This window comes from Podarcis raffonei, chromosome 10, assembly GCF_027172205.1.
Source record: "Podarcis raffonei isolate rPodRaf1 chromosome 10, rPodRaf1.pri, whole genome shotgun sequence".
NCBI lineage: Eukaryota > Metazoa > Chordata > Lepidosauria > Squamata > Lacertidae > Podarcis > Podarcis raffonei.
Genome location: NC_070611.1, coordinates 53,199,566 through 53,225,749, shown reverse-complemented (window position 1 = coordinate 53,225,749; position 26,184 = coordinate 53,199,566). Strand labels below are relative to the sequence as shown.

At 41.4% G+C, this 26,184-nt stretch overlaps 2 protein-coding genes across 5 annotated transcripts in view; both read right to left on the bottom strand.

The window, feature by feature from the left end:
* Window positions 1–26,184, bottom strand: part of SYCP3 (synaptonemal complex protein 3) — a 171,808-nt gene that overhangs the window by 12,002 nt on the left and 133,622 nt on the right. The window contains exon 1 of one of the 2 annotated variants that reach the window (XM_053405942.1): window positions 133–261. The exons of the other annotated variant lie outside the window; for it this stretch is intronic. The gene's annotated coding sequence lies outside the window, so the exon portion shown is untranslated. Of the gene's footprint in view, window positions 1–132; window positions 262–26,184 lie in introns of those variants that run through there. 2 annotated transcript variants of the gene reach the window in all.
* The window catches only part of GNPTAB (N-acetylglucosamine-1-phosphate transferase subunits alpha and beta), a 44,889-nt gene continuing 21,873 nt past the window's right edge, over window positions 3,169–26,184 (bottom strand). For all 3 annotated transcript variants that reach the window (XM_053405926.1, XM_053405928.1, XM_053405927.1), the window contains exons 8-21: window positions 21,873–22,034; window positions 20,958–21,137; window positions 20,563–20,733; window positions 17,955–18,078; window positions 16,998–17,201; window positions 14,861–15,990; window positions 13,239–13,438; window positions 11,878–12,097; window positions 10,123–10,236; window positions 7,764–7,849; window positions 6,495–6,593; window positions 5,785–5,952; window positions 4,918–5,008; window positions 3,169–4,016 (exon numbers count right to left, since the gene is read on the bottom strand). In XM_053405926.1, coding sequence (XP_053261901.1) covers window positions 3,939–4,016; window positions 4,918–5,008; window positions 5,785–5,952; window positions 6,495–6,593; window positions 7,764–7,849; window positions 10,123–10,236; window positions 11,878–12,097; window positions 13,239–13,438; window positions 14,861–15,990; window positions 16,998–17,201; window positions 17,955–18,078; window positions 20,563–20,733; window positions 20,958–21,137; window positions 21,873–22,034 — 3,027 coding nt within the window. In that variant the 3' untranslated portion in view covers window positions 3,169–3,938. The remainder of the gene's footprint in view (window positions 4,017–4,917; window positions 5,009–5,784; window positions 5,953–6,494; window positions 6,594–7,763; window positions 7,850–10,122; window positions 10,237–11,877; window positions 12,098–13,238; window positions 13,439–14,860; window positions 15,991–16,997; window positions 17,202–17,954; window positions 18,079–20,562; window positions 20,734–20,957; window positions 21,138–21,872; window positions 22,035–26,184) is intronic.

The following is a 26,184-nucleotide window of genomic DNA, read 5'->3' as shown; positions in this document are numbered from 1 at the left end:
AAATATTTTAAAAGGTTGCACTCGATTTTCCCCCTCTAAACAAAATGCCGCAAGTCCGTCTCTCACTTCTCCCTATTGGTAACAATTAGTTAAATAACGATTTCCTGCCATATCATGACCCCACACAATTACCTGCCTCAGGTAGCAGCCGCCTCACTCAGCCTAATAGGAGGGGCAGTCCTGGCCTGCGCATTTCTCACTTAAATTTTCTCGGAGTGAAACTCGCAATTTTATTTTTAGGAGAGTCTCTATTCTCTTTCCCTTTTTCCCAGTGGCGTAGCGTGGGGGGTGCAGGGGGGCCGGCCGCACCGGGCGCAACATCTGGGGGTTAGGGGGTGCAAATACACGGGTTAGGGGGCGCAAATTACTTGCCTTGCCCCGGGTGCTGACAACCCACGCTACGCCACTGCTTTTTCCAATCCCATGGTCAGCCCACTAGAAACATTTGTGGTATAAAAAACATGGGCGTAGCAACTGCCCCCCCATCAAGAAAATAAAGAAAAATACTTAACTGACCAACTGCATCACAGAAAACTCGGTTCTTCCCTCCTAACATAAAGTCTCCTCCCCCCAATAAATTCTGGCTACGCCCATATATAAAAAATATGGGTTTTAAACAGGAAGCTACAAGAGATACTGATTGGAAATGAAGCAGTGTAATCACCCCACAATAGTTGCAGTTGCTAACAGTATTGAGAAGGCAAAATGTGACTGTCAAAAGTATCGTGAGCACCAATCAACATGAATGTGACATGAAAAAAGACATCTGAAGGGACCCAAATGTTCTGACTTAATTTTTTTTCTACTTTTGTTGTGCGTTAGTCCATTCAGATATCAATGAGGTGGTAGCATTGGGGAAGTAGCAAGGGGGGGGGACTAAAGCAGAAGAAACCCAGCAATGCACTTTTATCGTGCCAAAAACATGTGCATAATACTGGATCAGCCTGGAGGGCCCCCGAGATGAGTGCAGGGTGGGGACCAACACACTTGCACCTTTGGTGCTGCCAATGCAGCAGTTTGACTTCGCCCCCGGAGATGCACATTGTCTTTCGAGAAAGTTGGGTGCCAACAACAAAAGGAGCCGCTTTGTAGCACTACAGACTGCCATTTTTTCTGATTAAGAAAAAACAACAACCCTCACTGAAAGTAAAAATACTATTCAATCAGGAGAAAGCTTCCAGCAGTCTGCTTCTTATAAACCCCCATCTGCACAATGGTACAATCCATCCTACTACTTAACTCTCATTGTGTAAACGATGATCCTTTTCACACTTTATCTCCAATTCTTTACCAAACATGTGGACTGGATTGCACCTGCTAATCCTGTTCCTGAGCATAAACACTCTTTCACATCTTTTGCTGAATGCGCAAGTCAGGATCTGTGGGTAGAATCCTGTGCTCCTTCCAAATGGTCAATGCATATACTCAGGAGAGGTGTGAAAGGGACTTCACACTGCAAGTACAACTGCTTGAGCCAACACAAGGTGAAAAGTGGGAGAAAATGGACAGAAAATGGGACAAGACCACCATAAATCCATTGGAAGATTGCTCCAGTTTATAGAATAAAATTGTACTTTCCATACCTGTACTCTCCTCTAGCCTTGCTACTTTCCCATTCCTGGTCCCCCACTGATGCTGTCCTCAAACTTTTTCTTCTTTTAAAACAGTCAGGTGTGCATCTGTGTGTAACATTTAGTTTAGCTCTCTATGTACAGTTGAACTTGATCCCAGTCTAGAATTTCTTACTTGCCAACCCTAAATATTGGACCAATGAGCTGCTTGACAGAGTAACTGTATTTACCAAAGTCAAGTTTGATTTCGATTTGGACACAAACTAGTTAGCATTAATCACGGTCTTCCTAATTTGGAAGTCACTACACACTATAGTAGACACAAACCAGGGTGCGGGTGGACAATATTGTCCACAGTAGAACTCCAGTGGACACAAAACAACATAGTTCAGTGTTGTGAGTAGAGCCACAATGCAATTGCTGCTTTAAAGTTTATTGTGAAATGAAGCTTTTAAGACAGGCAAAACAAGTAGCATTTTAAAGAAGTTGAACTAGATTTATTTCTTTAAAAATTAGGTGTATGCACTTGATAAAGAATAAGGTACCTTTTTGATTTAAAAATACTTAACCACTTTTCAGAGCATTAAATACTTGATCATTTTTCTTGACACACACACAATATAACATTTTTAAATCAAAAACATCTGTTAAAAGAAAGCACATATTTTACAGCACATGTACATTGAAAATCCCCCATCTTCATGATAAAATAATTACTGAGGTGATTATAGTCCTGAAAAGTTGTTAATATCATGATTAAAGACATTTCTTTTAAAATAATCTGTCTGGGACAAAAATCCCTTTTCTTTTCCTGGTCTGAGATTTGTTTTGACATAATAGGGCAGATAACTAGACTACTGTATGTCCGAATTTTTGAAAATGAATGCTTGATATGAAAAAATGGCTGAGTGTCATGCTCTTAGTTATACCGTTAAAACAATACAAAGTATTGAAAACTTATATGGAGAGGCACTTTTGCTGCTAAATATACACTGCTTGTACACATAATGCAGCCAAGCCCCTTTTGTTTATAGCCCTAATTTTTTTAATTAGGCGTACAATTCTTATTAGTGTTTCTAGAAACTGAATGGAGTAGATTGAGCTGCAGTTTATATTTTGATCAATAAAGGCATTATACAAAGAAAAGAATCAAATGTATTAAAATACCATTTTTTCATAGTCTAGCAGCAGAACAATCTAGCAAATAGGACTTCACCATTCTAATCCTTCATTCTATAGATGAATCCGCCTTATATTTAAACTAGAGATACTTTACAGAATGAAGAGGGGTGGGGACAGACGCGAAGGCTACTATCCTGTTCCTTTGCACATGAAGAGCTGGATGCACAGCTGCTCAAAAGATCTACGTTAGGACTACCCTCACATCAAGCTGCTGCTATTCCAATCAGGGATTTGTGTTAACAGGGATACCTGGACTTTCCTAGAAACCCCCAGAAGCTCATTTTCTCTTATGCTTTCCATGTGGAGCTCTCGTCCTGCTCTTCAAAGTAGTCTATAGGTCAGGAGCCTGAGGAACAACAAACATGGTAAGCCCTATAGTCAATGGACTGGCTACCATGGGGAATATATAACATAACAAATTGTGTATGTGGCAGTTACAATGGAGTGTTGTGGGAGTCAGTTCATATCCCGCCCTCCATGTACTCACGAGGCAAGTTTACAGCTGTGCTTTACTGTTCAAAACATAGAGGGAAAGGTTAACTGACTGAACGGTCAATGGCACATCTAATGCCTTGGGATGCAAGCTCAGGGACACATCTAACAGAAGATTCTATATCCAACATTATTATTTAGTTGGCAAAAGCTACTGCAACAAATGCAGCTATGTTTCTTTCAGTAACCCTTTTTATAAAAAAGGATAATGCACTCCGGAAATTATGTTTGTGAATTGCAACCGTCTGAGAGCTGGCAACACAACCCTTCCTCCCACTGTCTGTAAGAGCACATTCCTAAAACATCCCCTCTTATGCTTATAGCTGGGCAATGGTTGGGATGGTGAATATTTGCCTCTCTGCCAAGCCTGCACTGGTCCCAGCTTCAGCCAAGTACATGGAAAGCTACTACCAGCAGCTTCCCCGCACTGGCAGTAGCAAGTGCTAAAGTCACAAAATAGGGTTGGGCACTGGTGGCTTTGGGTCTTCTGGATCCAGAACCTCACCGATCCTCCTAGGGGCCCAATTCTCTGGCTGTTCAGTAGCATAGGTGTCATACACAGAGCCACAAAAGCTGTAATGGATGGTGACACTTCTGTTCATGCCCGGCACACAACTATCAAGACACTTCTGAGACGAAACATTGTACATGCTCATCACATGTTGAGGTAGACTGATTTACAACAGAAGTCTTCTAGACCTTCATTCTTTCAGGGCAAACTTCTTTTTGAATCCTTCTCCTTGGAAAGAACTTTCGTTTGAAGGCTATTAACTGAAAAATTAAAGAACACTTTTGTGTGTGCGCGCAAATTAATACTTGGAAAAATCAAAACAATCACATTGTTCTTGTCCATTCCCCTCCTTCCCAGGATGCCGCTGCCTGGCACAGCTATTTCCATGGCAGACTATTTCACCTCTGGAGATCAGAACAGACTTCATAACATAATGCATCTTGTGGGGGCAAACTGGGGAGCATATGTTTACACATAAATGCCTCAGTAACATGCATGTTCAAGAGGGGCTCCTGTATACATTTCCTCACTTGATCCAGGAGTTTATGTGCATCTCACACCAATTTGCTGGCAATAGCACTTATCTGGAGAAGGGGAAGATCTGAGGAACAGAAGACTGGATTCAGTCCTCCTCATACACCCTCCCTCCAGAATAGATATTTGGTATTATTGAGAATGTGATGTGTTTATTCCTGGACCCAGCTTTTTAGCCAGATTAACTCCCACACCTGTTTATGCGCACTGTTCCTTAAATGCCCACCCATGCAAAGAAGATCTGATCTTAATTGAACTGAAGCAACAGAAACTGACTCCAGCTATACAGATGTAAGGAATGCTAACAGGACTAACATCTACTGAATGCTTTTGTTCTTATAAGTGTAGTCTCAGTGTCTCTCACTGAATCAGAGCTGCAGGGAGTGTTTTAAGCCACCCAGTCAACTCTCTGCTCTCTCTCCACTGCTATCTTTTCCACCATTGCTTCTCCACAACCTTTGCTGAACTCGTTTTATGTGACGTCCAGCAGCTGGTGCAAACAGGCTAAAACAATAACCCTGGATTAATATGTTTTACAAAACCCTTTACTGGGACTTTTCGTGATATGGTTTAGCAAGAGTGATATCCTAAGAAAGTTTAATATTTGCATAAAATTGTATCTTTTACCTGCTCAGCAAAAAACGAGGTGACAGTGAACACAATCAATGTCACCAACACACAATGCGTCCAGAACTTCAGCTTGTCTCTGTAGGCCCTCCTAAACACAGCATTTTTAAAAGAACAAAATAGTATTAAATATCTATATATTCCTAGAAACACAACATTTATTTTAAAATATTTATATGCCACTTTTCCAGGAAAAGCCTATTATTCAAAGCATTTTAGAAGCAACAAAAACTACAAGAATGAAAAAAATCAATTATCACCAAAACCAAGAATAAATCAGGCTCAAAAAGTTAAAAACAAATTCAGAACTCCAGTAGCATAATAAAAATCCAGCTTTCTCTGGTGACCAGAACCAAATACTGCTCAGGGAAAGTAAATTAAAACAAAAGAGTCTAAGGCCTGATGGAAAGCCTGAAATGTAGCTGTTTGCCACAATTCTACTGCGAGAAGAGTTCCAAAAGTGTGGAGCCACCACAGAAAAGGCCACCTCTCCTTCTCTTTCTCTTATGGGTCTCTATTTCATAAACTTGGAGGTAGCCTCCAACTGAGATATCAGTGTGTGGACAGGATAATATAAGTGAAGGTCCATCAGATAGCTCAGGCCTAAACCATTTAAGGCTTTTAAGATTTAGACCAGCACTTTAAATTGAGACCAGAAATTCACTGGGAGCCAGGAACACACTGATATAATGTACCAGGAACACACTGATATAATGTACCAGGAACACACTGATATAATGTAGATGTTGTTAAAGCAGATTGCCAAACACTGATCAGGAATCTGGTGGCCACATTTTGAACCAGCCAAACAGTACCCTGAAGATCGCATCCCCAGTATGCTAATTTCAAGGGTTCTGAAACACTTACCATTCCTGAAGCTCCTGGGTGTGAAGAAAACGATTCCGATACTCTCTGGGCAGCTCAAATTGGGATGGTATGGGAAACATTGATTCATAGAAATCCCTAAGCACTGCCTTTACTGTCTGAGCATCCTTATGATTGTGATCAATGTTGTCGTTGAGGCAAACAAATTTTCTGAGAGGAAAGAAAAATCAAGAAAACCAGCGTTCTTATTGGTTGGGACAAGTAGTAAGCTGTTATCTGCAAACGACACACTCCCATATCTCAATTTGTTTTCTAAAACCCTTCAGTAGCCTGGCTCTCTACTCTGAAAGAGTAGAAATACTGTGAAAGAACGTTTCAGAGTATTTATTGTACATAATAATGGATCATAAAATAGCAGCAGTTTTGTGTAGAAATATATGATTCCTACAAAAGCAATCCTTCTATATAGTTGCAAGATCAATTCAAGGTGTTTGAGGGCCTAATATTATAAGAAAAACTGTTTCATTGTATTAGGTTTCTAGGGATTCTTAGGCATCACATTAAAAGTAGTTAATAGTTTACCAAAACAGAGTCGATAATGCCTACTTTGCTTCTTCCCCCTCTTGCTGGGAGAAACAAACCATGGTCTCTAGCTTTAGCATTATGTCCAAACCACTGACTGCTGCTTGCTTTCTTCAAGCAAACCACAATTAATAAACATTTTACCTCAAATCTGAATGAGAATTGCATACCTGGGATTTTTTCGTATGTCATCAAGCTGTCCGACTACATGAGAAACATTGGTGCGGATCATTTTGAAGGCAACTTCCTCCTCTCCCATGATTTCAAACCTTGGCGTTATATAGGAAAACATAACAGTAAATGCGAACAAAGGATTTACAACAATGGTGTCACTTGTGTTAAAAGGAATTTTTATTGTATAAATGGGTAGCCCCGTGCCCATATTGGTTTTTACCATTTTTCTGTATTTACTCATACAAGAAAACAGAGCCTGATGACTACAGCACTTCTGTAAAAACGTATGTTCCGCATTTAAAAAAACAAAACACTATTAATTCTCATTTATGGTTTGGGGATGATGCTTTCTAATGTGAGTAGTCCTTTCTATACACCACCCCCAGTGTCCATCTGGGATCCATGCTGGCATGGAGGGCATTACAAGATGGGGAGGTCTGTGTCCCCACCCAGCCCCAGACCAAAGAGGCAGAGGCACAGACTTACAAATCCCCCAGAATGCCTTGCAGCACTGCACATGTGCGGAAGGAGAAGACAAAACAGGAGAGCACTATGGGGATACATCCTTGTATAGGCAGTGCACTACTGCTCGGAAGGATTGTTCCCCTTGTGCAGGGACACAAGCCTAAAAATGCCCCAAAGGGATCACAATCATACCTGAAGACACAGCATAAAGCATATTAGAAAAAGATGTAATTTGTGTCTGCCTAGCCACTGAAGTCAGCCAAAACACATTGAGAAACTACCTATTAAAATTTAATTGCACTTTATTGGCCTTGCCTCAAGCACTTTTTCCTATTACAGGTGCAACCTCCCTCCCATTTCCTGTTAGCTCTATTAAGCATGCAATTCCCTCTTCTCTTGGGCTTACTGCATGACTCAACCCAACAGGTAAGAGATGCCACCAGGTGTGTACAGTGGCTTGCTTGAGGATAATTCAGCATGACTTTCAAGATCAACCATGGATAAATAATCATTTATAATTAATCACATTTTAAACAGAAAGCACTTTTACTTCTATCATGTCATGCTGCACTTACCAAGGAGCCTTTAAATAAACACATACAATTCGTTCTATAGGTCAGGAGTAGGGAACCTCTGGCTCGGCAGACAAGGCTGGACTACAATTCCCATCATCCCTATTGGCCATTGCTGGCTGACACTTATGGGAGTTGGAGTCCAACAATATCTGGAGGGTCACGGGTTCTCCACCCTTAGGTGTTTCTATATGTGTGTCACAACTGAAGTAAAATAATACTGGATACCTGTATTTGTTTTTGTCCTTATATGTTTTATGAATTCTGTCAGTCACAAGCTTGCAGTTGGTTAGCAGATTTTTTGTCACTGGGGGCTGAAAACGGGGCAAACAATCAATTAATTGGTTTGTTATTTATGCATATTGTTTTTCTGTATTTTACATGGAATCATGATGTAGCAAACTCCCAGCTAGTTGTTTGTTTTCCTTATTTTAAAAAATTGTAATTTTTTTGCTGCTGAGCAGCAAAACTTCTTAGGATTAAAACTGATGATATGGAAAACAAATAACTTTTTGTATTTCATAAGTAACAAGACATTTAATCCAGTATTCTGCAGGGAGGCAGAAAAATGCTACGGTGCAAGCCAATCAATGTCAACCAGGAAACTACTCCAAGTGAGATCTGAACAGCTGGTATATATTAGTCTTATGATTCCTAATCCAGTCACAAGCAATTCTGAGAAACAACTCTCCTATTCTCAAGGGAAGCCTTCTAAAGGTTTAGCCTTGTTCTTGGAAATCCAACAACTGAAACATTTCAAAAATAACTTCAGTCATGATGTTAGAAACAAAAGATATTAATTATGATGCTATATTTAGTAGATATTTATTTAAGGAGATAAAATGGCAGATTGTGAGAAGCGTTTATCAAGGGCATTAAGACACAGTAAGAAGGGGGGATACAGAAAAAACGTAACAGAATTGAGCTTATTTAATAAGAAAGGTTCTTACTTTATCATAACCAAGCTGTTATGTAGTTAAAATAAACTTCGTGCTTAGTTTGTCCCTCCATTCCCATCCCCTCCTCTGTTGCATCTCTCATGTCAAATTTTATACTGTGAACTCCTTGGGGCAGGGACCTGCCCTCCTGTGTTTTGTAAACTGCTATGCAGGAACAGCAACAAAAACAATAATCATGATGGAAAATTCTGAGCAAATTAGGCTGCAGTCCTATGCAGACTCACCCAGGGGCTGCAGCAGATGGTGTGCTGGACTGCAAGGCTCACCTGACGTCTTTCTGGCTGGGTCACTGCTGCATATAGTGACTAAGAGGAGGAGGTGGCAGCAGCAAGGTTGGCATGGTGCAAATGCATTGGTGGAGCCAATCCTGCTGGCATATTTGCATCGCACCAACCTCACTGCTGCCTTACACTGCTGCCTTGGACAGCCAGAGGTCAGGTGAGCACTACAGTCCCACCACAATACCATCTGCTACTGCCTGAACAATATGGGGCTTATTTTTGAGTAGACATGCATAGGACTGTACTGTTAGCCTCCTAAAGGATGCAATGCTAAATGGAGGGGGGGCATTACTGAGAGGAGATATGATAGCCATCTTCAAATATCTTAAGAGCTGTCACATGGAGGAGGGAGCATGCTTGTTTTCTCCTGCTCTGGAGGGTAGGACTCGAACCAATGGCTTCAAGTTGCAAGAAAGGAGATTCCAACTAAACATTTGGAAAAACTTTCTGACAGTAAGAGCTGTTCAATAGTGGAACAGACTCCCACGAGAGGTGGTGGACTCTCCTTGCTTGGAGGTTGTTAAACAGAGGTTGGATGGCCTTCTGTCATGGATGCTTTAGCTGAGATTCCTGCATTGCAGGGGGTTGGGCTAGATAATCCTCAGGGTCCCTTCCAACTCCAATATTCTATGATTCAAATAATTCAAAACCGTAAGCATTTAGAACAACTAAACATGTAAAAAGATATTAATTTCACAGTTGCCATGGCCAGTTTCCATTAGCCATCAAATTTTTGGGTAAACAGGAGTCTTTTTAAATTTCTCCTGAAAGTCAATGATGAGGGAGGTGGACGCACATCACGAGGAAGGGCATTCTATAAATGGGGAACCACCGAGAAGGCCCTGTCATGGATCAAGGCTAACTGGGAAGCAACCAGAGGCAGCACCACCGACAAGGCCTTCCCTTCTGATCGTAGGACCTGTGATGAGTGATACTGGGAGAGGTGCTTCTTTAGGTACCTGGCTCCCAAATAATTTCTCCAGGTGGTTTAGTGTTTCTTTTATCCTTGAATTACAGCTGTTCTGTGTTATAGGACTAGGTGTTTTTCAAATTTAGGGGGCATTCAGCAGCAGCTCTTGGCACTCTATTGCGGAGGGAGGGAGGTTTGCTCTTAAATCACAAAATCAATGGACAAGCTCAAGTTGTGCGTATGTCTGAAACAGGAAGATTTGATCACAAAAGAAATTAACGGGGAGCAAGACATCTCAGATTACTGAATGCAGGGATTTAAACAGTGGTTTTTTGACCATCTGAAATTATACCACATATTTTGAAAGCTGTTTTTTGAAATGCCAGTCTGCACCAATTGGAGAGGGAGATGAAAGTATGTTTGCAACAGTTCCTTACCAGATTGGGGTCATAATATGCCTCCTGAGTTGGTGGTATGTTGTGAATCCGAGTGATATTGAATGGAAGGGATTTAGAACAATTTATTAGCATTTGCTCCAGACCTGTCAAATCCTAGCAAGGGGAAAAAAAGAAAAGAAGGTTATGCATTTTCTTTCTCCGCATGGATGAGCTTTACTGCACACTTACACACAACCATGACTTTTGCTTATGAAAGTCTATTTCACTACATCAGTGAGCCTCGGCTCTTCTTCAGACTGCAGGTGGGAGCTCATACATTCCCTCAAACAATGATTTTAAAAGTCACTCGTACAGGAATGAGATATCCGGGAGAAGGCTAGGGTACAAACTTTCTCCCCGACATCTAGGTGGTTTTAAAAGAGGATTAGACAAGTTCACGGAGGATACAGCTATCTATAGCTACTTGTCATGATGACGATATACCACCTCGAGGATTAGAGGCACGACGCCAGTGAATAAAGGTAAAGGGACCCCTGACCATTAGGTCCAGTCGTGGCCGACTCTGGACCTCGCTTTACTGGCCGAGGGAGCCGGCGTACAGCTTCCGGGTCATGTGGCCAGCATGACTAAGCCGCTTCTGGCGAACCAGAGCAGCGCACAGAAACGCCGTTTAGCTTCCCGCCGGAGCGGTACCTATTTATCTACTTGCACTTTGACGTGCTTTTGAACTGCTAGGTTGGCAGGAGCAGGGACTGAGCAACGGGAGCTCACCCCATTGCGGGGATTCGAACTGCCGACCTTCTGATCGGCAAGTCCTAAGCTCTGTGGTTTAACCCACAGCGCCACCCGCGTCCCTTACGCCAGTGAATACCAGCTGCTAAAGAGCAGGTGAGAGCAGGTAAGCCCTGTTTGTGGGCTTACCATAAGCACCTCTGTGCAGAACTGAACTAGATAGGCCTTTGGGCTGATTCAGCAGGGCTCTTATGTTCTTATTTCACCAGAGGGAGGGCAGAGAGAAGAGATTATAATGAAGATGGAGCCAGATTGTTTTCTTTGAGGCTAGGACTCAAAGTTACAAGAAAGGAGGCCCCAACTTAAACATCAGGAAGGACTTTTTGATGGTTTAGAGCTGTTCCAACAGTGGAACTGTCTCCCTCGGAAGGTGGTGGATTCTCCTTCCTTGGAGGTTTTTAAGTATATGTTGGATGGCCATCTGTCATGGATGCTTTAGTTGAGATTCCTGTATTGCAGGGGGTTGGACTAGATGACCCTCAGGTCCCTGCCAACTCTGCAATTCTAAGTATTTTGGATGTTATAAGTAGCTTTGACCATGGTATACGATAGTAAAGTGGCACACAAATTCACAATTTTTATGATCCTGGAAAAGGCCGCAGCTGGTTGGTACGCCGACTAGAAATATTCCACAATGCAACAATTTGTTGCTGCTCTGACCTGTATTTTCTAAAAAATTTAAGTGTAATTCATCAGAACAGGAGGAAGACAGGAAGTTTGCTTCCAAATTTGGTGAGATTCCCTATCTTCACCAATGCATCAAAATGTCACTATAATCATGTTCCAGTAATAAGAACACTACACTTTTCCTTTATATTCTAATGCATTTCCTTAATTTAATCAATTGCTTTTTGACAAAATCTGAATAAGTAGTATTTAACCAAATACAAACACAGAAGTGTTAAGATGCCACTGAACAAACAACATCTGTAACGTCTACTTTTCATTAACTTTCCCTCCTCTGTACAGAATTTCATTGGGGTATTTTAAAAAAAATATTACCTGCAAGCTTAGAGGGAGTTCATGAATTCTTGTGGCCAATGTACGAATCTCCCGGTCAGATAAAATCCCAGACCGATCCGTATCAACTTCATCAAAAACCTGGGAAATGTTCAGTGGCTGAACTGCACTCATGAGATAGTAGAAATATGAAAAGGCAAACTGCATATCTTCGGAGTGCCGTACTTTGTGGAAGGAGGTCTTGTCAAATTCCGCAGGAAACCTGTCCAGAAACATCGAAAATCAACTGAATTGGCTATACAGAAAATCTGAATAACCTGTCCATATAAGTCAGCCACAGAAAGCCCTCCCAAGGTTCCTCACCCCATAAGCCTCCTAAAAACATTCATTAGGGACTAGGACTACCAAGAGACATTCCCCAGCAGATCTGGGGATCTGGGCGTTTTATCCAGTTAGTATGGGAGGAGAAACTCTTTCAGATAGGCCAATGTCATTTAGAGCTTTAAATGTCATCATAAGCAGCTTCAATTGGACCTGGAAGACAACTGCCAACCTATAGAATTGTTACAGAAGAGGGGTTGGAAGTGGACAACCAGCAGCACTCACTAACACCCTGGTCGCTGCATTTCCCGCCAGTTGCCACATCTGGACTGTTTTCAAGGGCAGCTGCATGTAAAACACATCGTAAGTCCAATCTGGAAGTTATCGTAGCTGTAGCCATCCTACCCCAGTCTAGGGAAGACCATACTTGGCAAGTAAGTTGGAGCTGCAAAGAGGCTTCTAGTGACAAAGATGTCTTCAGAAGCATCCTCAGGTGAGAAACCTGATCCTTTCAACACGAAAGATAAGCCAACAAAGGCAAGAAAGGGTCTCTCTCTCTCTCTCTCTCTCTCTCTCTCTCTCTCTCTCTCTCTCTGTGTGTGTGTGTGCGCGCGCGCGCGTGTGTAACTCCTGCATGCAATGATAAGGCAAAAAAAAGGACAAAAAAATCTCTCAAAACAATGGCAGATGAGGTGAACCTATTTCAGGGCTGCACCACTGGAGACAGAGGATGCGGAGCTCATAGGATGGAAATCTTCACAATATAACCTCCCCCGACTTCAATATTTTCTATATAGAAAACAGGAAGAAGTCTGGGCCTAGTGACTGTGTGTGTGTCCAGTGACTGTGTGTGTTTGTGTGTTGCTAGTATGGAGGAGTGTTTCACTGTGGGGGCCCTCACCTACAATCTCAAGTGCTGCAGCCCAGAAACAGGTTAGCCTCTTCACTTACTGCTTGTGAGAAGAAGTCGCTCATATTTCTCCCTTATTTCACTTAATAAGAAAACCTATTTTGGCAGATCCAACTTGGGATATCTATATTTCAAATGCAAGGGTTACTATTTTCCTCTATGTCAGACTTACAGATCCTGCAGTTCTTGCATGACTTTTCTGTCAATCATGTGAGGCATATGAGCAGGGACTTTGCGAGACGTGAATCCGAATTTGCTGTTTAAAAGCTTGTTTACGTATCTGAGAGAATCAGCAAATGTGTCTTTCAGCTGCCTTCCAACCAGTTTACTATCTGTGAAATAAGCCATTTCCCTCCTTAACGCTTCTTCTTCCTGGAAAACAAGAATGCAAATCGTGCGTACATTAGTCACAAACATGTCAATATTAAAACAATACAATTAAAACATCTAAAAGCAATATCCTACTCTCAAAACTAAAAAAATCAGGGTGGCCAGAGGTAGGTCTTACAGCTATCAAATACCTGGGTAAAGAGGACTCATATTGTTGACCGGGGCTGGTTATAGGGAGCATATGTTTCCCTTGCAAGGAGAGCTCCACCGGCTACCAGTCCGTTTCTCGGCACAATTCAAAGCGCTGGTTATGGCCTTTAATTCCCTATATGGTTTAGGTCTAAGCTTACTGAAAGACCGTATCTCCCCATATACACCTGCCTGTGTTCAGAGATTTTTGGGGGAGGCCCTTCTCTAGGTCCTGCCAACCTCACAAACATGTTTGGTGGGGATATGAGAGAGGGCCTTCTTGCTGGCTGCTCCCAGCTCCCTCCCTAGAGAAGTCGGAATAGCCACCCCTTTGTTGTCTTCCTGCTGGCAGGGGAAGGCCTTCTTGTTCCAACAGGGTTTTGGGAACTGACTGCTTTTTACTCAAAGGGCCCACTGGCATGCTGTTTTTATTGTAACTACCTGTATATTTTTAACAGTGCTTTTATATTTATATACAATTTTAATTCTATAACTGTTTGGTTTTTTAGGCAGGGTATAATAAATAGTAGTAGTAGTAGTAGTAGTAGTAGTAGTAGTAGTACCAGCTGTGTAAAAGTGGTTTTAAAAGCATTCCTTGATCAAATCATTAGTTCTTCAAAGATACTGAAGGCCTAACATTATACCTAGATAGAATGCAAACAACTTTCAAAGTGAGAGCCCTCACACTTCAAGACATTATTCCTTCAGGCATCTGACTAAACCATTATTTTTAAAGAAGGCTTTCAGCTTTAAGTTTGAAGAGTATTTAATGCTGTTCCCTTATAAGGTTTTCTTACAGCAGTACAGTACTGGTTGTCTAATATGTGTGTGTGTGTGTGTGTGTGTGTGTGTGTGTGTGTGTGAGTGAGAGAGAGAGAGAGAGAGAGAGAGAGAATTTGTACACTGTTGATGTGGTTAAGATGCTCACATTGCCAGTTTCCTTGTCTCCAACTAGTCGACAGAAAGCAAGATACAAGCTTCTTCAATATAGAAGTAAGTAAGTCACAAACACAAAATAGCATATGAAATCAATAGGAATATTGACTTCATTCACTATATCTGCAGTGGGAGGGGTTGGTAGGGAGTTGAGGCTCAGAAAGCATAACTTGTCCAAAAGATCACCAAATGAGTTTATGGCAAAGCAAGTTTCAGTTGACTTCTGCATAATCAGCTCATTTTCTGAGCCACTGTGCTATGCTAGCATTTTAAATAAACATTTTTATTTTATTTTCATCCTCCTTGCTTGACACTATCCTACCCATCTGATATACTCACATCAAGAAGGTCTTGGAAGTACTTCTGTTTCTCCCACGGCAAAAAGCCTCGGTAATTTCCAGTGTAATGCTGCAATTTCCTTCGTGGTAACCCTTGACTTTCGGCTACGTCCTCCATGGCATCCGCCTCTTCCTTTTTTCTCCCTGCAGTTTTTCCTTCCCTCATTTCTTTTGTCTTCTGAGCTTCTTTCTGTACAAGGACATTTAGGATTTTCTCTGGAGATTCAAGTCGCTCACCCGTATTCTGGGTTAAAGGTACAGATTTAGATTTTACCACAGAGCCGTGTCTTAGCGGGAAATGGCTGTTCACCTTCATAGCCACTGGAGTAGTATTTACGTGTTTGAACTCCAGTGGGAAAGTATCATGCATTCTTCTTTCTACATCTCTTCTGCCATCCCTGGCATCTTGGTCAGGTTTCTGCCAAATCGTGTGATTCTTCCCATTTTCCAAGCCGTCAACTACTTCCTTTCCCCTTATCTTCTGGGAATTGTTTAATGCAGCCCTCGTTGCTGCTGGTACCATCCCTAAGGATTTCAGGAGAGCCGCCTTAGACAGATTGTACCCTTTCTGTGTGATGTCACCAATGGCTAGCTGCAAATCTAGGTTCTGTAGGGCCAGCCTCACATCTTCCGGAAGGGCAGAAATGTTAAGCAGTTGAATTACTATGTCCCTGTCCAGATTCTCTGTTGTGCCATTTGGGTGGCTTCTAATTCTTGGGAAACGTTCTTCTTCGGGGATATCCTCAAATATCATTTCAGCTTCTGGCACCAAAGTTGCAGCTTTTGCATCACCTTCAGGTTTCTGGGTAGACGTTGTGTTTACTTTTGGCTCTTCTCTTGTATCAACTTCCAGGGTGATCTGCATCTTGAACTCTTCATCCGCTTTACCTTGAAATGTAAGATTGAAGTGGATCACAGTTGCATTCATTGCACTGTGCATTATCAGGTGGATGGTCTTCCATTTGTTAGCGATGGAAGCATGGCGGATTATTGGGTTATCACTATAGGCGCCATCAAGCCCTTTCTTAGCTATTCCAGCAAAACTGAAAAAGGGCAAATATTCGCCTTTTGGAATGACATAATGAGTCTGGTTCTTTTGAAGAGTCACTTTGTACAGCTCATCAAAGTGATCTGGAAAAACATAAATGTGTTTACTTATATGGCTTATTTGCATATTGCTTTTAAAGAAAATTTCTCCCTAAAGTGGTTTACAAGTCACATATCAAACACACAATAAAAATACAATTTAAAACTACATAAAACATCACATAATCTCCAGAGAATTATTTGTATCATCTGCATTTTCATGCTGCCCTTCCTCCAAGGTGACCCTGCAATGCTTGCAGTTATTATTTATTATTATTATTATTATTATTATTATTATTAAAATAATTGTTATTGATTTTTTAACATTAAGAACAACAAACATCGCTTTTCCAAAATAAAGAGTTGTAAAACACCAGAATTGGAATTACCATAATGCTAACGTACACAGTACTGTAACTCATTTGGTGTCAAGCCAATATAACACTGAAAATTATAGAAGACTACAATAAACTAACCAAACTACAAATAATATATACTAAATAATGATACACATAAGAAAATGAAACAAAACCAAAATATAGTGTAACATCTTAAAATAAATAATGGTTTGAGATGTATTGAAGGAATAGAAAGAATTAAACCTTAATTCAAAATATTCATAAAGGTACAGCTCCACCTAGTCTGTGCAAATAGATAAACGGCATAAATGAACAAATAAATATATTTTTAAAAATAAAGTCTAAGTGTGTCTTTCAAGCCTTCAATAACTCTTTACAGCCAAGGCAGAGCTAAACATTTCAGTAGGAAGGAAAGATTCAGAGGAGCTAGTCCATACATATTAATACTGGGCATCTCTTCCCCCCTTCTTTCTCTCTTACACTGGACTAATTTGGACGTGATATTATGAGTTCATCACTGGATGGACATTGGATGGACCCTCTCTCTCTTTCCCCCCTCCCTCTCAAATGTAGTCAAAGTACAGTTAAATCTAGCAACTCCCTTCCATCAATGTAGACCGAATGACTGCACCAGACATACATTAAACAGTATGGAAGAGCCACAAGGCTGCAGGGACTCCATTTTTAACATACCTTGTCCACAGTCACCAGCATCAAATCCACAAGAAAGGACGTTGCATGCCTGGTCGCAGAATTTATCAGCCAGCCATGAGTTTGCACAGCCTTGGTTGCAGTAAGAAACTCCACTTATTCCTGCCCCAAACTGCCAGGGAGCAACATTCCCAACACCGACACCAGCTCCACCACCTGCACCATAACGGTTACCGATACTACTACCTATAAAAGAAAAAGGGAAACACAGTGTAGAAAACTGCTCACTGCTGAGTTTAAAAAAGCCTCAATGTACAAGTTAAGAGTTGGTTAAGCATTTCTGAAAACAGACCCCAGCATGGTTCTTAACTCATGATCCAATTATGTATGCTTTAAATGAAAGGATACTTTATACAGGAAACCAATACATCCCTAAGGTTATCAATTTTGCAAGCATGAGGGCGGGGAGGTATGCATCTCTTATGTCCACTGTCTGGAAAACAGGGAAGCTCAAGCCTAGTCAACAAATTATCCTAAAAAAAAACCCCAGTACAGATAAAAAAGACAAAATCTGAAGCAAAATTATTTCGCTAACCACCACTGAATCTCTGTTGTCAAAAGACAACAATCTGCCCTAAGGTTAGGAATGCTACATCCCAACTAGAAAAGCATCAGCTACCTGACTTGCAAAAAAAAGAACGTTTTTCACATGGTGGCATACTCTTTTTTTCCTGCATGGATTACTCTCTCCAGGAAAAGTGTGATTATATCCAGTGCCCCCTTTTCCTTTACACAGAAGACACCCAGAGTCAATGCTGCTCACTATTGCGATTTAGTGCTGAGACAAGAGTGCACTGTGAAAGCAACTGGGCTTTTTCAAATGTGAGTTTACATCTAGAGCTACCCACGAGTTCTCTTCACATTTGCAAAATAATATATCAGTGTCTCCGGACTTCTGAAATGCAAAAAGCCAGGTTTCAGTACTTATGCCTTCCTTACCAATGCAGTCACCACCATCCCAATCACAAGCTGAATTGTTACAGGCTTTATCACAGTAGCCATCTTTGATCCACGAACCAGGGCATCCTTCAGCACAGTTTGGAACAGGCCAAGTCAAGTAAACCTGATAATGGAGACAAAACCACTTTATTCTCACAGCTCCTAGGAACGTATTTAAATTCACTTCTACACAGCAAACTGATTTGCAATTCCTATGTTTGTACTCTAAAGGTGAACAGGAAATTTATTGGGGACCGAAACACTGACCTCTACTTGATTTGAAGTTATCTGACATTCAGCCTCAATTGTTGCCCAACAGTACCAGTAATTAGATGGATGAATACAGCTAGTTTAAAGCTAAACTAACCTGCTTTACTTTTATCTGACTATCTGCCTTTCCAAGGATGTCAACCTGCTATATTTTTACAAAAAAATAATAATATTGATTCTCCATCCTCTTCTTTCTATTTTCAGAATGTTTTCAATCTATACAATATCCCTTCTTTAGAGATATAAACTCTCCAGCTTTTCTTTCTTTTTAGCCATACTGCTCGAGTGACATAAATCTGTGAAGGCATACAAAAGGGAAAGGGACATTAAATCACATTATTTGATGTGTCGCTATTTTTGCATGGCGACACGTCCTTTTCAATAGCACTCAGACGAGGAGACGGATACTTATTAAGAGTGAGATCCAATGTAACATTAGCACCAGAAATTAGAGAGTTGATGTTGTTGTGCTAGCGTTAGTGAAAACAGTAATGTACAACTGTCATGAAGTATAATTATAGCAGGAGCAGCACAGCATCTTTCCCAAGGGCAAGATACTCATTTGTTGCACTACACTAAGAGCAAGAGTCTTGGTAGGCGAGGGGTGAGGAAGCTTTCTGGCTCATGGGGGGCAGATCTTTGGGCCAACTTTCAAAGGTAGCTGGGGCAGTCAATCACCTGGTGTCATTGTGATGTCAGATGATTGACAGGCAGGCTGCCTTGCCCACCTGTCAAAGCTTGCACTGAAACGGCTGCTAGAATGGAACTATTCCCCCTTTGCTTGAGCAGCAGTTTCAATGCAAACAACTTCATGCTCCTGGAGCAAAATGAACTCCCATTGACACCAGCTGATGAGCGGTTATACCTTGCTCCAATAACAAAAGTTCAGCTGTCAGGTGTGGGGCAGGTGTGTGAAGTTTTGAGAGCAACAGCCTCACAGGGCAAACCTGCTGGGTCAAATTTGGCCAGCGAGCAAGAGTTTCCGCATCCCTGCGCTGGTGGAATGGTTGTTGTGTGAGCAAGCTCCCACAAATGGATATCACCGCCCAAGTCTTGACGCACAAGAGGAAGCAGATACTTTCCAGGATGTGGCCAAAAAGCATCAAACTGATCCTGAGGGAAACTTCTCACAATGCATTCTGAATTCTGGCTCCAGCACCCAAGTACAAAGGCACATGCATACTGCATCACTTATAAAGGGTGCATAAACCATGTATTATTCACAGGGTCACCCTTCAAAATACTTGCCAGCAGCGATACAGAAATACTTGGCGCCCTAGTTGCAAATAGATGGATATTTTGGACTAGGGAAACAGAATCTAAGTAACGAATAGTAAATAATTCTTACATAGTTAATCATTTTTAGATATTTTTGTGTTTTTGCACTAAGAGCTTTGCGATTTAATATATTCAGTAGAGATTACTCATTGCAAAATGCACCTTTACTCCCATCTCTACAATCCAAAATGTTGCTTTAAATATTCTGGTTTTTAGAGGTCAGTTCACTGGAAAACCAAACTGATTGCATTTGCACCATCAAAACTTGGTTTAATAAACCACAACATGCATGAGCTCCATCATATGAAACACACCGGGAAGTCAAAATGAACCACACCTGCCAATACACACAAACTAGGTAATATAGTTGATGGTTTCTAAAGAAGCCAGATTTGCAAACCCTTCATAAATGTAATGGGAAGCTATGGTTAATTGGCTTCCTGCTTTGTATTGCTGCTCACACAGTGAAAGGGCTGCTTGCAAGTGCACATGGTTTGTGCAAATTCTGGCTTATCAACCTTATCATTTATAAATTTTGTTCTCATATTAGTCACCTCTGTTATTGCCAAACTTGGTGAAAGCAAAATCAAACTAGGCATCTCCCAAATGATGAAAGTGTTAGGATTTCTATGCATCCGTGCTGCTCCAGTAGTAGCACTATGTTTTGTGTATATCATGTGAGTGTCTGAGAGAGCGTGAGAAAGGAAGTATCGGTACTGTTGGAAGTTGGTTTCACTTCTGAATGTGCTGCTGTTTCTGTACTGGTGCTCAAAGAGCACAGACGTGCTGATGAAGTCTTTGTATATAGACTGTAAATAAAGTAGTTTTAGAGCTACTGATTGAGTCTTTCTTCTGCAATGATATGCCAGAGTGTGCTCTTCTCAGGAAGGGGTCGCTTATCACCGGTCTCTCTGGACTGAGGGAGATTTACAGCCAGGGAGGACCATCAGAGAGACGCCCCAGAGACTTGGGAAGTTGGCAGCCTTCCCGGGCGTGTTTCCAACAGAAAGGTGTCTGATCTCTCAAATTGAATAAATAAAATTATTTTGTGATGGCTTACCTTTTGACCCTTGGAGTGACTAAAGAAATCATCAGGCCACACATCCTTTCCAAACATCACATCATCATTTAAATAAATGAACTTCTGGGACAGACCTGAAATGCGATGAATGTGGCTTTCAATGGCAGGAGAACTAAAAGTGGGTAGGTGACTCAAATTCTGAAATATCTCCTAGAATAATAAAAGAAAATATTATTGGGGGGAGGGAATCTTATGAGAGGTTTCAAAACGCTTTCCAAATGTCATTTGGATGCAACATTTTAAGTCAGCGTTTCACGTGTACGGTGCAATTGCAGCGAAGAAAACTTCACACATATATGCCTGTATATCACACACTCCTTATTGATGCAATTTAGGGCAAGAGTTCCCAGATAACAGAGTCAGACACTTTTTACCTGATGAGTTACTATAGATATCCGAGGGTTATCCAAATTAAGCCAGGAAGGAATCTGTCCGTTGGTGGCTATGAAGATATGCCGTACCCAGGGAGCATGCCTCTCTATTGACCGCAGTGAATACCGCAGCTCTTCATTGTCTTCAAAACGGCTGGCTGAAACATCTTCATCCTGTTTAGACTATTAAAAGACAGTGACACACAACCATACTGACAGAATGAGAGCGACATTTGCGTCTAAAAGCTGCCATTATTCATTTTAAAACACCAAAGACAGATTCACGTGGTGCTTTGACTAAATAGAGATAATTTCAGGGTAGAGGGGACATGTGTACAGGCTTGTCAGCTAATGGGTTTTGAAGTATAAAACCGGAAAATAATTTCTGTCAAGCCAGGAAAAGAGCTGGCAGGTTTGGGGCAAAACTCATCAGAGATAACTACATGTGCCCCTTTCATAGCTAAATACATGAAGGGCTGAGAAAATTAAAAGGTTGTGTGTGGGGGTGTCCTTCTACATTTTCCATTCATGCTCTCACATCTACAGTAAGTTTTAAAATATCAGCAGTAAAGAATTTAAAGTGTCACATCTTGTTAGCTGTCTTTCATTGCTGCTACTGCCATCATTAAGGTCTGTGTAACTCTATTTGACAACATTTCCATGTTGCTTCCCTCAGCTAGCATAGGCCAGAAGCCTGCAAAAGAAGGCCAGCAGTAACTAGTGTGGGATGACAGGAGTTATGGTCTGGCATCATCTGGAGGGCATCACATTGACTCCTCCTCCTGTGTGGAATACAGTTTTCAAATTGCTGCCAATTCTCTATGTCACAGTATAACGTGTTTTCATCGTCACCCGTTACCTAAATCTCATGAAGCTTTGCCATCATAGCATGCCTATACACCAGACGACGACTCCTACCTGGCTGATGGCACTGAGATCCCATAATAAATAAGCAGGATTAAGCGTCAGTTCTTTCCCTTCTATAGTCATGTTCTTCTTAGCTTGGTTGATCAGCTCTTGGAAATCCTTAGGGTTATTCAGTTGCAAGAGAGCTACGCCGGCTTCCGAATAAAGCTGCAACTACAAAGGAGAAACCAATATTCCAATCCTGGCACGTACCCACAAATGAAATGTGTTGGGGTGTGTGTTTTTGCATGACTCACTGACAGCACAATATTCTTGCCGTAGGTTAGAAGAGGTAGGTGGGAGAGCAGAAAATTCAATACAAAACTGTAATCCAAATGAAACATAAAAAGGTATCATTCATAAAAGGTATCACTCATAAGGGTACTGCACCTGGGAATCAAAAGGGAACATTTCTCAAAGAAAGACTAACAATTGGACATTATACAGTATAGCGATCTGAGTTCTCCCTGTGCCGATCCTTATATAGATAAACTTGTAATATCCATGCACAACAGGGAGGTATTCCCACGCTCAGTGGGACCTCAAGGTTTGTGGAAGTGCAAAAATCTTAACAGGGCAGGGGGAACCCTGTGGACTGAGCATGCTCGGTTGACACATAATGTCAACATAAGGAACAGAAGGCTAGGGTGGTGGTGCAATGGAGGAACCTGAGGAGGATCACTCCACGATGGCTTTCAGTCTGTTTCTGGGCCCAATTTAAAGTGCTGGTTTAAATTTAAAACCATTGTCTTCTATACGTACCTACCTGAATCTTAAGATGTTCTTTGGAGGCCCCAATCCAAGTGCCCCCACCGAATAAAGCGAAGTGGGTCACCACCAGGGAGAGGGCCTTTTTGGTGGAGGCACCCTAGTTATGGAACGGCCTTCACAGAGAAGGTCACCTGGCGCCATCCTTGTCTTCTTTCCAGCACTAGGTCACCTAAGCCTTTTAAATAACCAGTGCAGTCCCATTACTGTTTTCATACTGATATACTGTAAATGGCTCCGATAACCTTGTTATGAGGCCATAAACAAATAAGCCTTTTCGTTGCAGAATCATGTGTGCATCACCAGATGGTTCCACATCATTATGGACCCAGATTATTATCACCACATCTGTATCCTGCCTCTTGTTCAAGAAGCCCTGCGTAGTATATGGAAGCTATCCCATTCTAATCCTCAAATTTATCCCATTGGGAAGGTTAGGCTAAGAGAGAACCTCTTATAAATCCATAAGTTTCATGATTTAACCCAGGTCTTCTCAGTCTAACACTTGATCCATTTTTCCACGCTAGCTCTCTTTAGCATATGGCAGCTTCTACCTTTCTCAGGAGAAGACAGTACCTGTTCCCCCGTAACACACTAAAAGTTAGGTAGATAAAACAAACGAAAACCAACAAGAGTTAGTTTCAACACTCATCCTTTAAATTTTGGCTAGAAAGAGAAATTGTATTCAGACGTAACTTCTATCGTCCAAACAATAACAACTCCTGTGCTATAGTAATCCCTGGCGCACGTGGCTTCATAAATTCCTGATTTGCTTAAACTGTAGTTTGCTATTACATCCAAATCATGACAGTTGAAGTTAAGACTCCAAATCAGGATTGCAAGTCACAGTTGGATGCTGGTTTGTGGTTTGGAAGGCTTGCTCAAACCACTGTTTGCTGGTCCAGATAAAATGATAAACTATGGTTTGATCAAAGCAGGAAATGGTCAAGTAAGCCAAGCACAAAAAGAGAAGAAAGTGAGGGGTAGAAAAAAGTGCATAAGCACAGGTCTTGTTTTGCAACTGAACCCCAGTAATTGTACCTGAATGCAGCTAGAGTCCTAGAAATTATTTGCACTACAATCCTTGGACAGTGAATCTAGGACTTCTTGTTTTTTTAAATAAATAAATAAAAATAAACCAAGATCCTGTAACATCAGGTCTCCTTAAACTGAAAATACCATTTGCAACGAATTTCATTTTTAAGATACTATACCATATCCTGAAATGAAGCTGCCCATCAGTTGTTTGTTTATCTATGTGTTCGCCAATACACATTTCTGAAATGGCTTAAAGGAACTAGAAATCCGAGATTCAAAAAGGCTCCAGAACTAATCCATTTGTGGTTCTTCTCCGAATCCTCAGCCAAGATTTCCAATCCACCGCTAAGGTCATTTATTACTGGGGAACTGTTTGATCTGCTTGCTATTTTTAACACTTGCCACCAGTTAAGTCTAGATATCAGCTTTCATAATGGGCTAGATCAGGGGGAGGCAAAAGGTTGGTGCACTAGGCACAACGTCAAACAGCAAATGTGGCTCACAAAGGGCAACGGGCTGCTTTTCTTATTCAAAGAAAGCAATCTTCAGATGTATTTACTGAGGCAAGTGGTCAACAGAAAAAAGTAAAAAAGTTACACTGGTCGCAAGGTGAGATCTGAAAGCTTAGGCATGTGTAGGCATTGCAACTTGCTCACTTCAGGAAAGTAAAGTTAACCCCAGGCAAACTCCTAAGTGGCTAACCTGGGCGCCATATGAAAGAAACACTGTACAGTCTACCAGAGAGCAGCTGGATTGCACAGCCTCTCGGCAGGGCATTGACCTGCTGGACTGCACTGAGGTGGATGTAAATGGGGTTCAGATTCCCTCACCTCATCTGCCAGTCTTAGTGGGCTATAAGTAATAGCCCTTTAAAGCTGCAATATGCAGAAGCAGAGCCATGGCCAAAGGCATACCTATAGTGTAAGCATAGGAGAGAATCAAGAGCCACAGCAGCGCTGAGAGGAGGAAGGTGAGCAACTGCTCACTATATAAGTATTGGCAAAAGTTGTGTTAACAGCAGCTCATATGACCAGAATTGAACCAATGTTAGAAAGCAAAAGATACATGCAGCCTCTGGGATTTAAAGGGTAATTGCATAGAAGAATATTCATTTATATACTTTGCTTAGTTGATCATATGCACCCATTTTGTGTGCGCACCAAAATACATCACTATTAGAGGCTGTGAAATTCCACTGGCCAGCAGTGGCCGGGGTGGTGGGGCACAACCAACCCAAGTGCACTTTTAATATTTGAAATATATCCATGCAGTAAATTATTTTTTGCCCAGCTTAAATGCAACCTTCCCCTGTCCATCCGACTTTCCCATAAAACGGCAGCTCCTTATGAGGAAAGCAATTATCTATTTGGAAAGGTTGCAGCTTTTGGGACTTTTCAGCTTAGATAAAAGGCAAGAGATGAGTTGGCGAAGTTTATAAAATCACACATGGCATTAGGAAAGTAGATAGAGGCCCTCAGGCTGGGAAAAAGTTCCACACCCCACACTGAATGCTTTGTAGCAGTATATTGCAAGATTTTATTTTTTTACAAATGCTATTCAACTGCATTTATATTACATTTACATAAATGAACCCCAACCCCAAAATCATTTCTTTTTCTTTTTTAAACTGACCTTTCCTCTTTCCTTTCAGACATTTGTCCCGTTTACCCATCCCATTCTCACAGCAAACATAGGCCCAGCTGTCACGCTTGTGACATTTTAAGGCCGTTGATGGTTTGAATTCATGTGCCACCCGATAGCTCTAAATCTGACTCATGAGGTCTGTCATGGGGAAAATCCGATAAATCTCAGCCCTTCCAGAGCATCATCATCTGGACAAACCGATGAAAGGGTGGCCTCGCTAGTTGTTGAGACGGAGGTAGAGTTATGGATACCAGCAAGCGCTCTCCAAAAATAATGCTGTGGAAATGCTACGGATTGCAAAGCTGCCATCCAGCAGCCTCGCATTTATTTAGGAGAACAACAATGTCATGCTGTCCCCTCCACTGTGCATCATCGAAAATATATTCATGCCATGTTTCGCAGAAGTTTCCACTGCACACAGGAAGGCTGTATTAAGGACACAGGATTTCCCTGTCTCTTATCCTCTTCATCCTCATCGCTATGGAAGAATGCATAAAGTTACCCTCAATAAAACAAAGCTCGATCTTTTCCTGGGTTTTCTCAGTGGTTCCAAGTCCCAACAAACAAAACGTCCGAACTGATAAAAGCATATTCCCCAAATGGATCCCAAATTAAGTAAATGACTAACAAGGAGAGCTACCAAGTGGTGAAATACTGATTATCGAATTATGAATGGTGCAGGTGGAGAAAAAGTATTTTTTCTTCTTCTTCTTTTCTTCTAATACTAAGATTACTAAGATAATACCAAGCGGAAAGCTCATAACTGACAAAACGAAGTCATTCACATACTGGCCATGTTCAGACATTACAATAAATCACGGTCTACTGTGAAGGGAATCAATCTAGTCTCTTCCTGGAACAATCACTAGTAAGT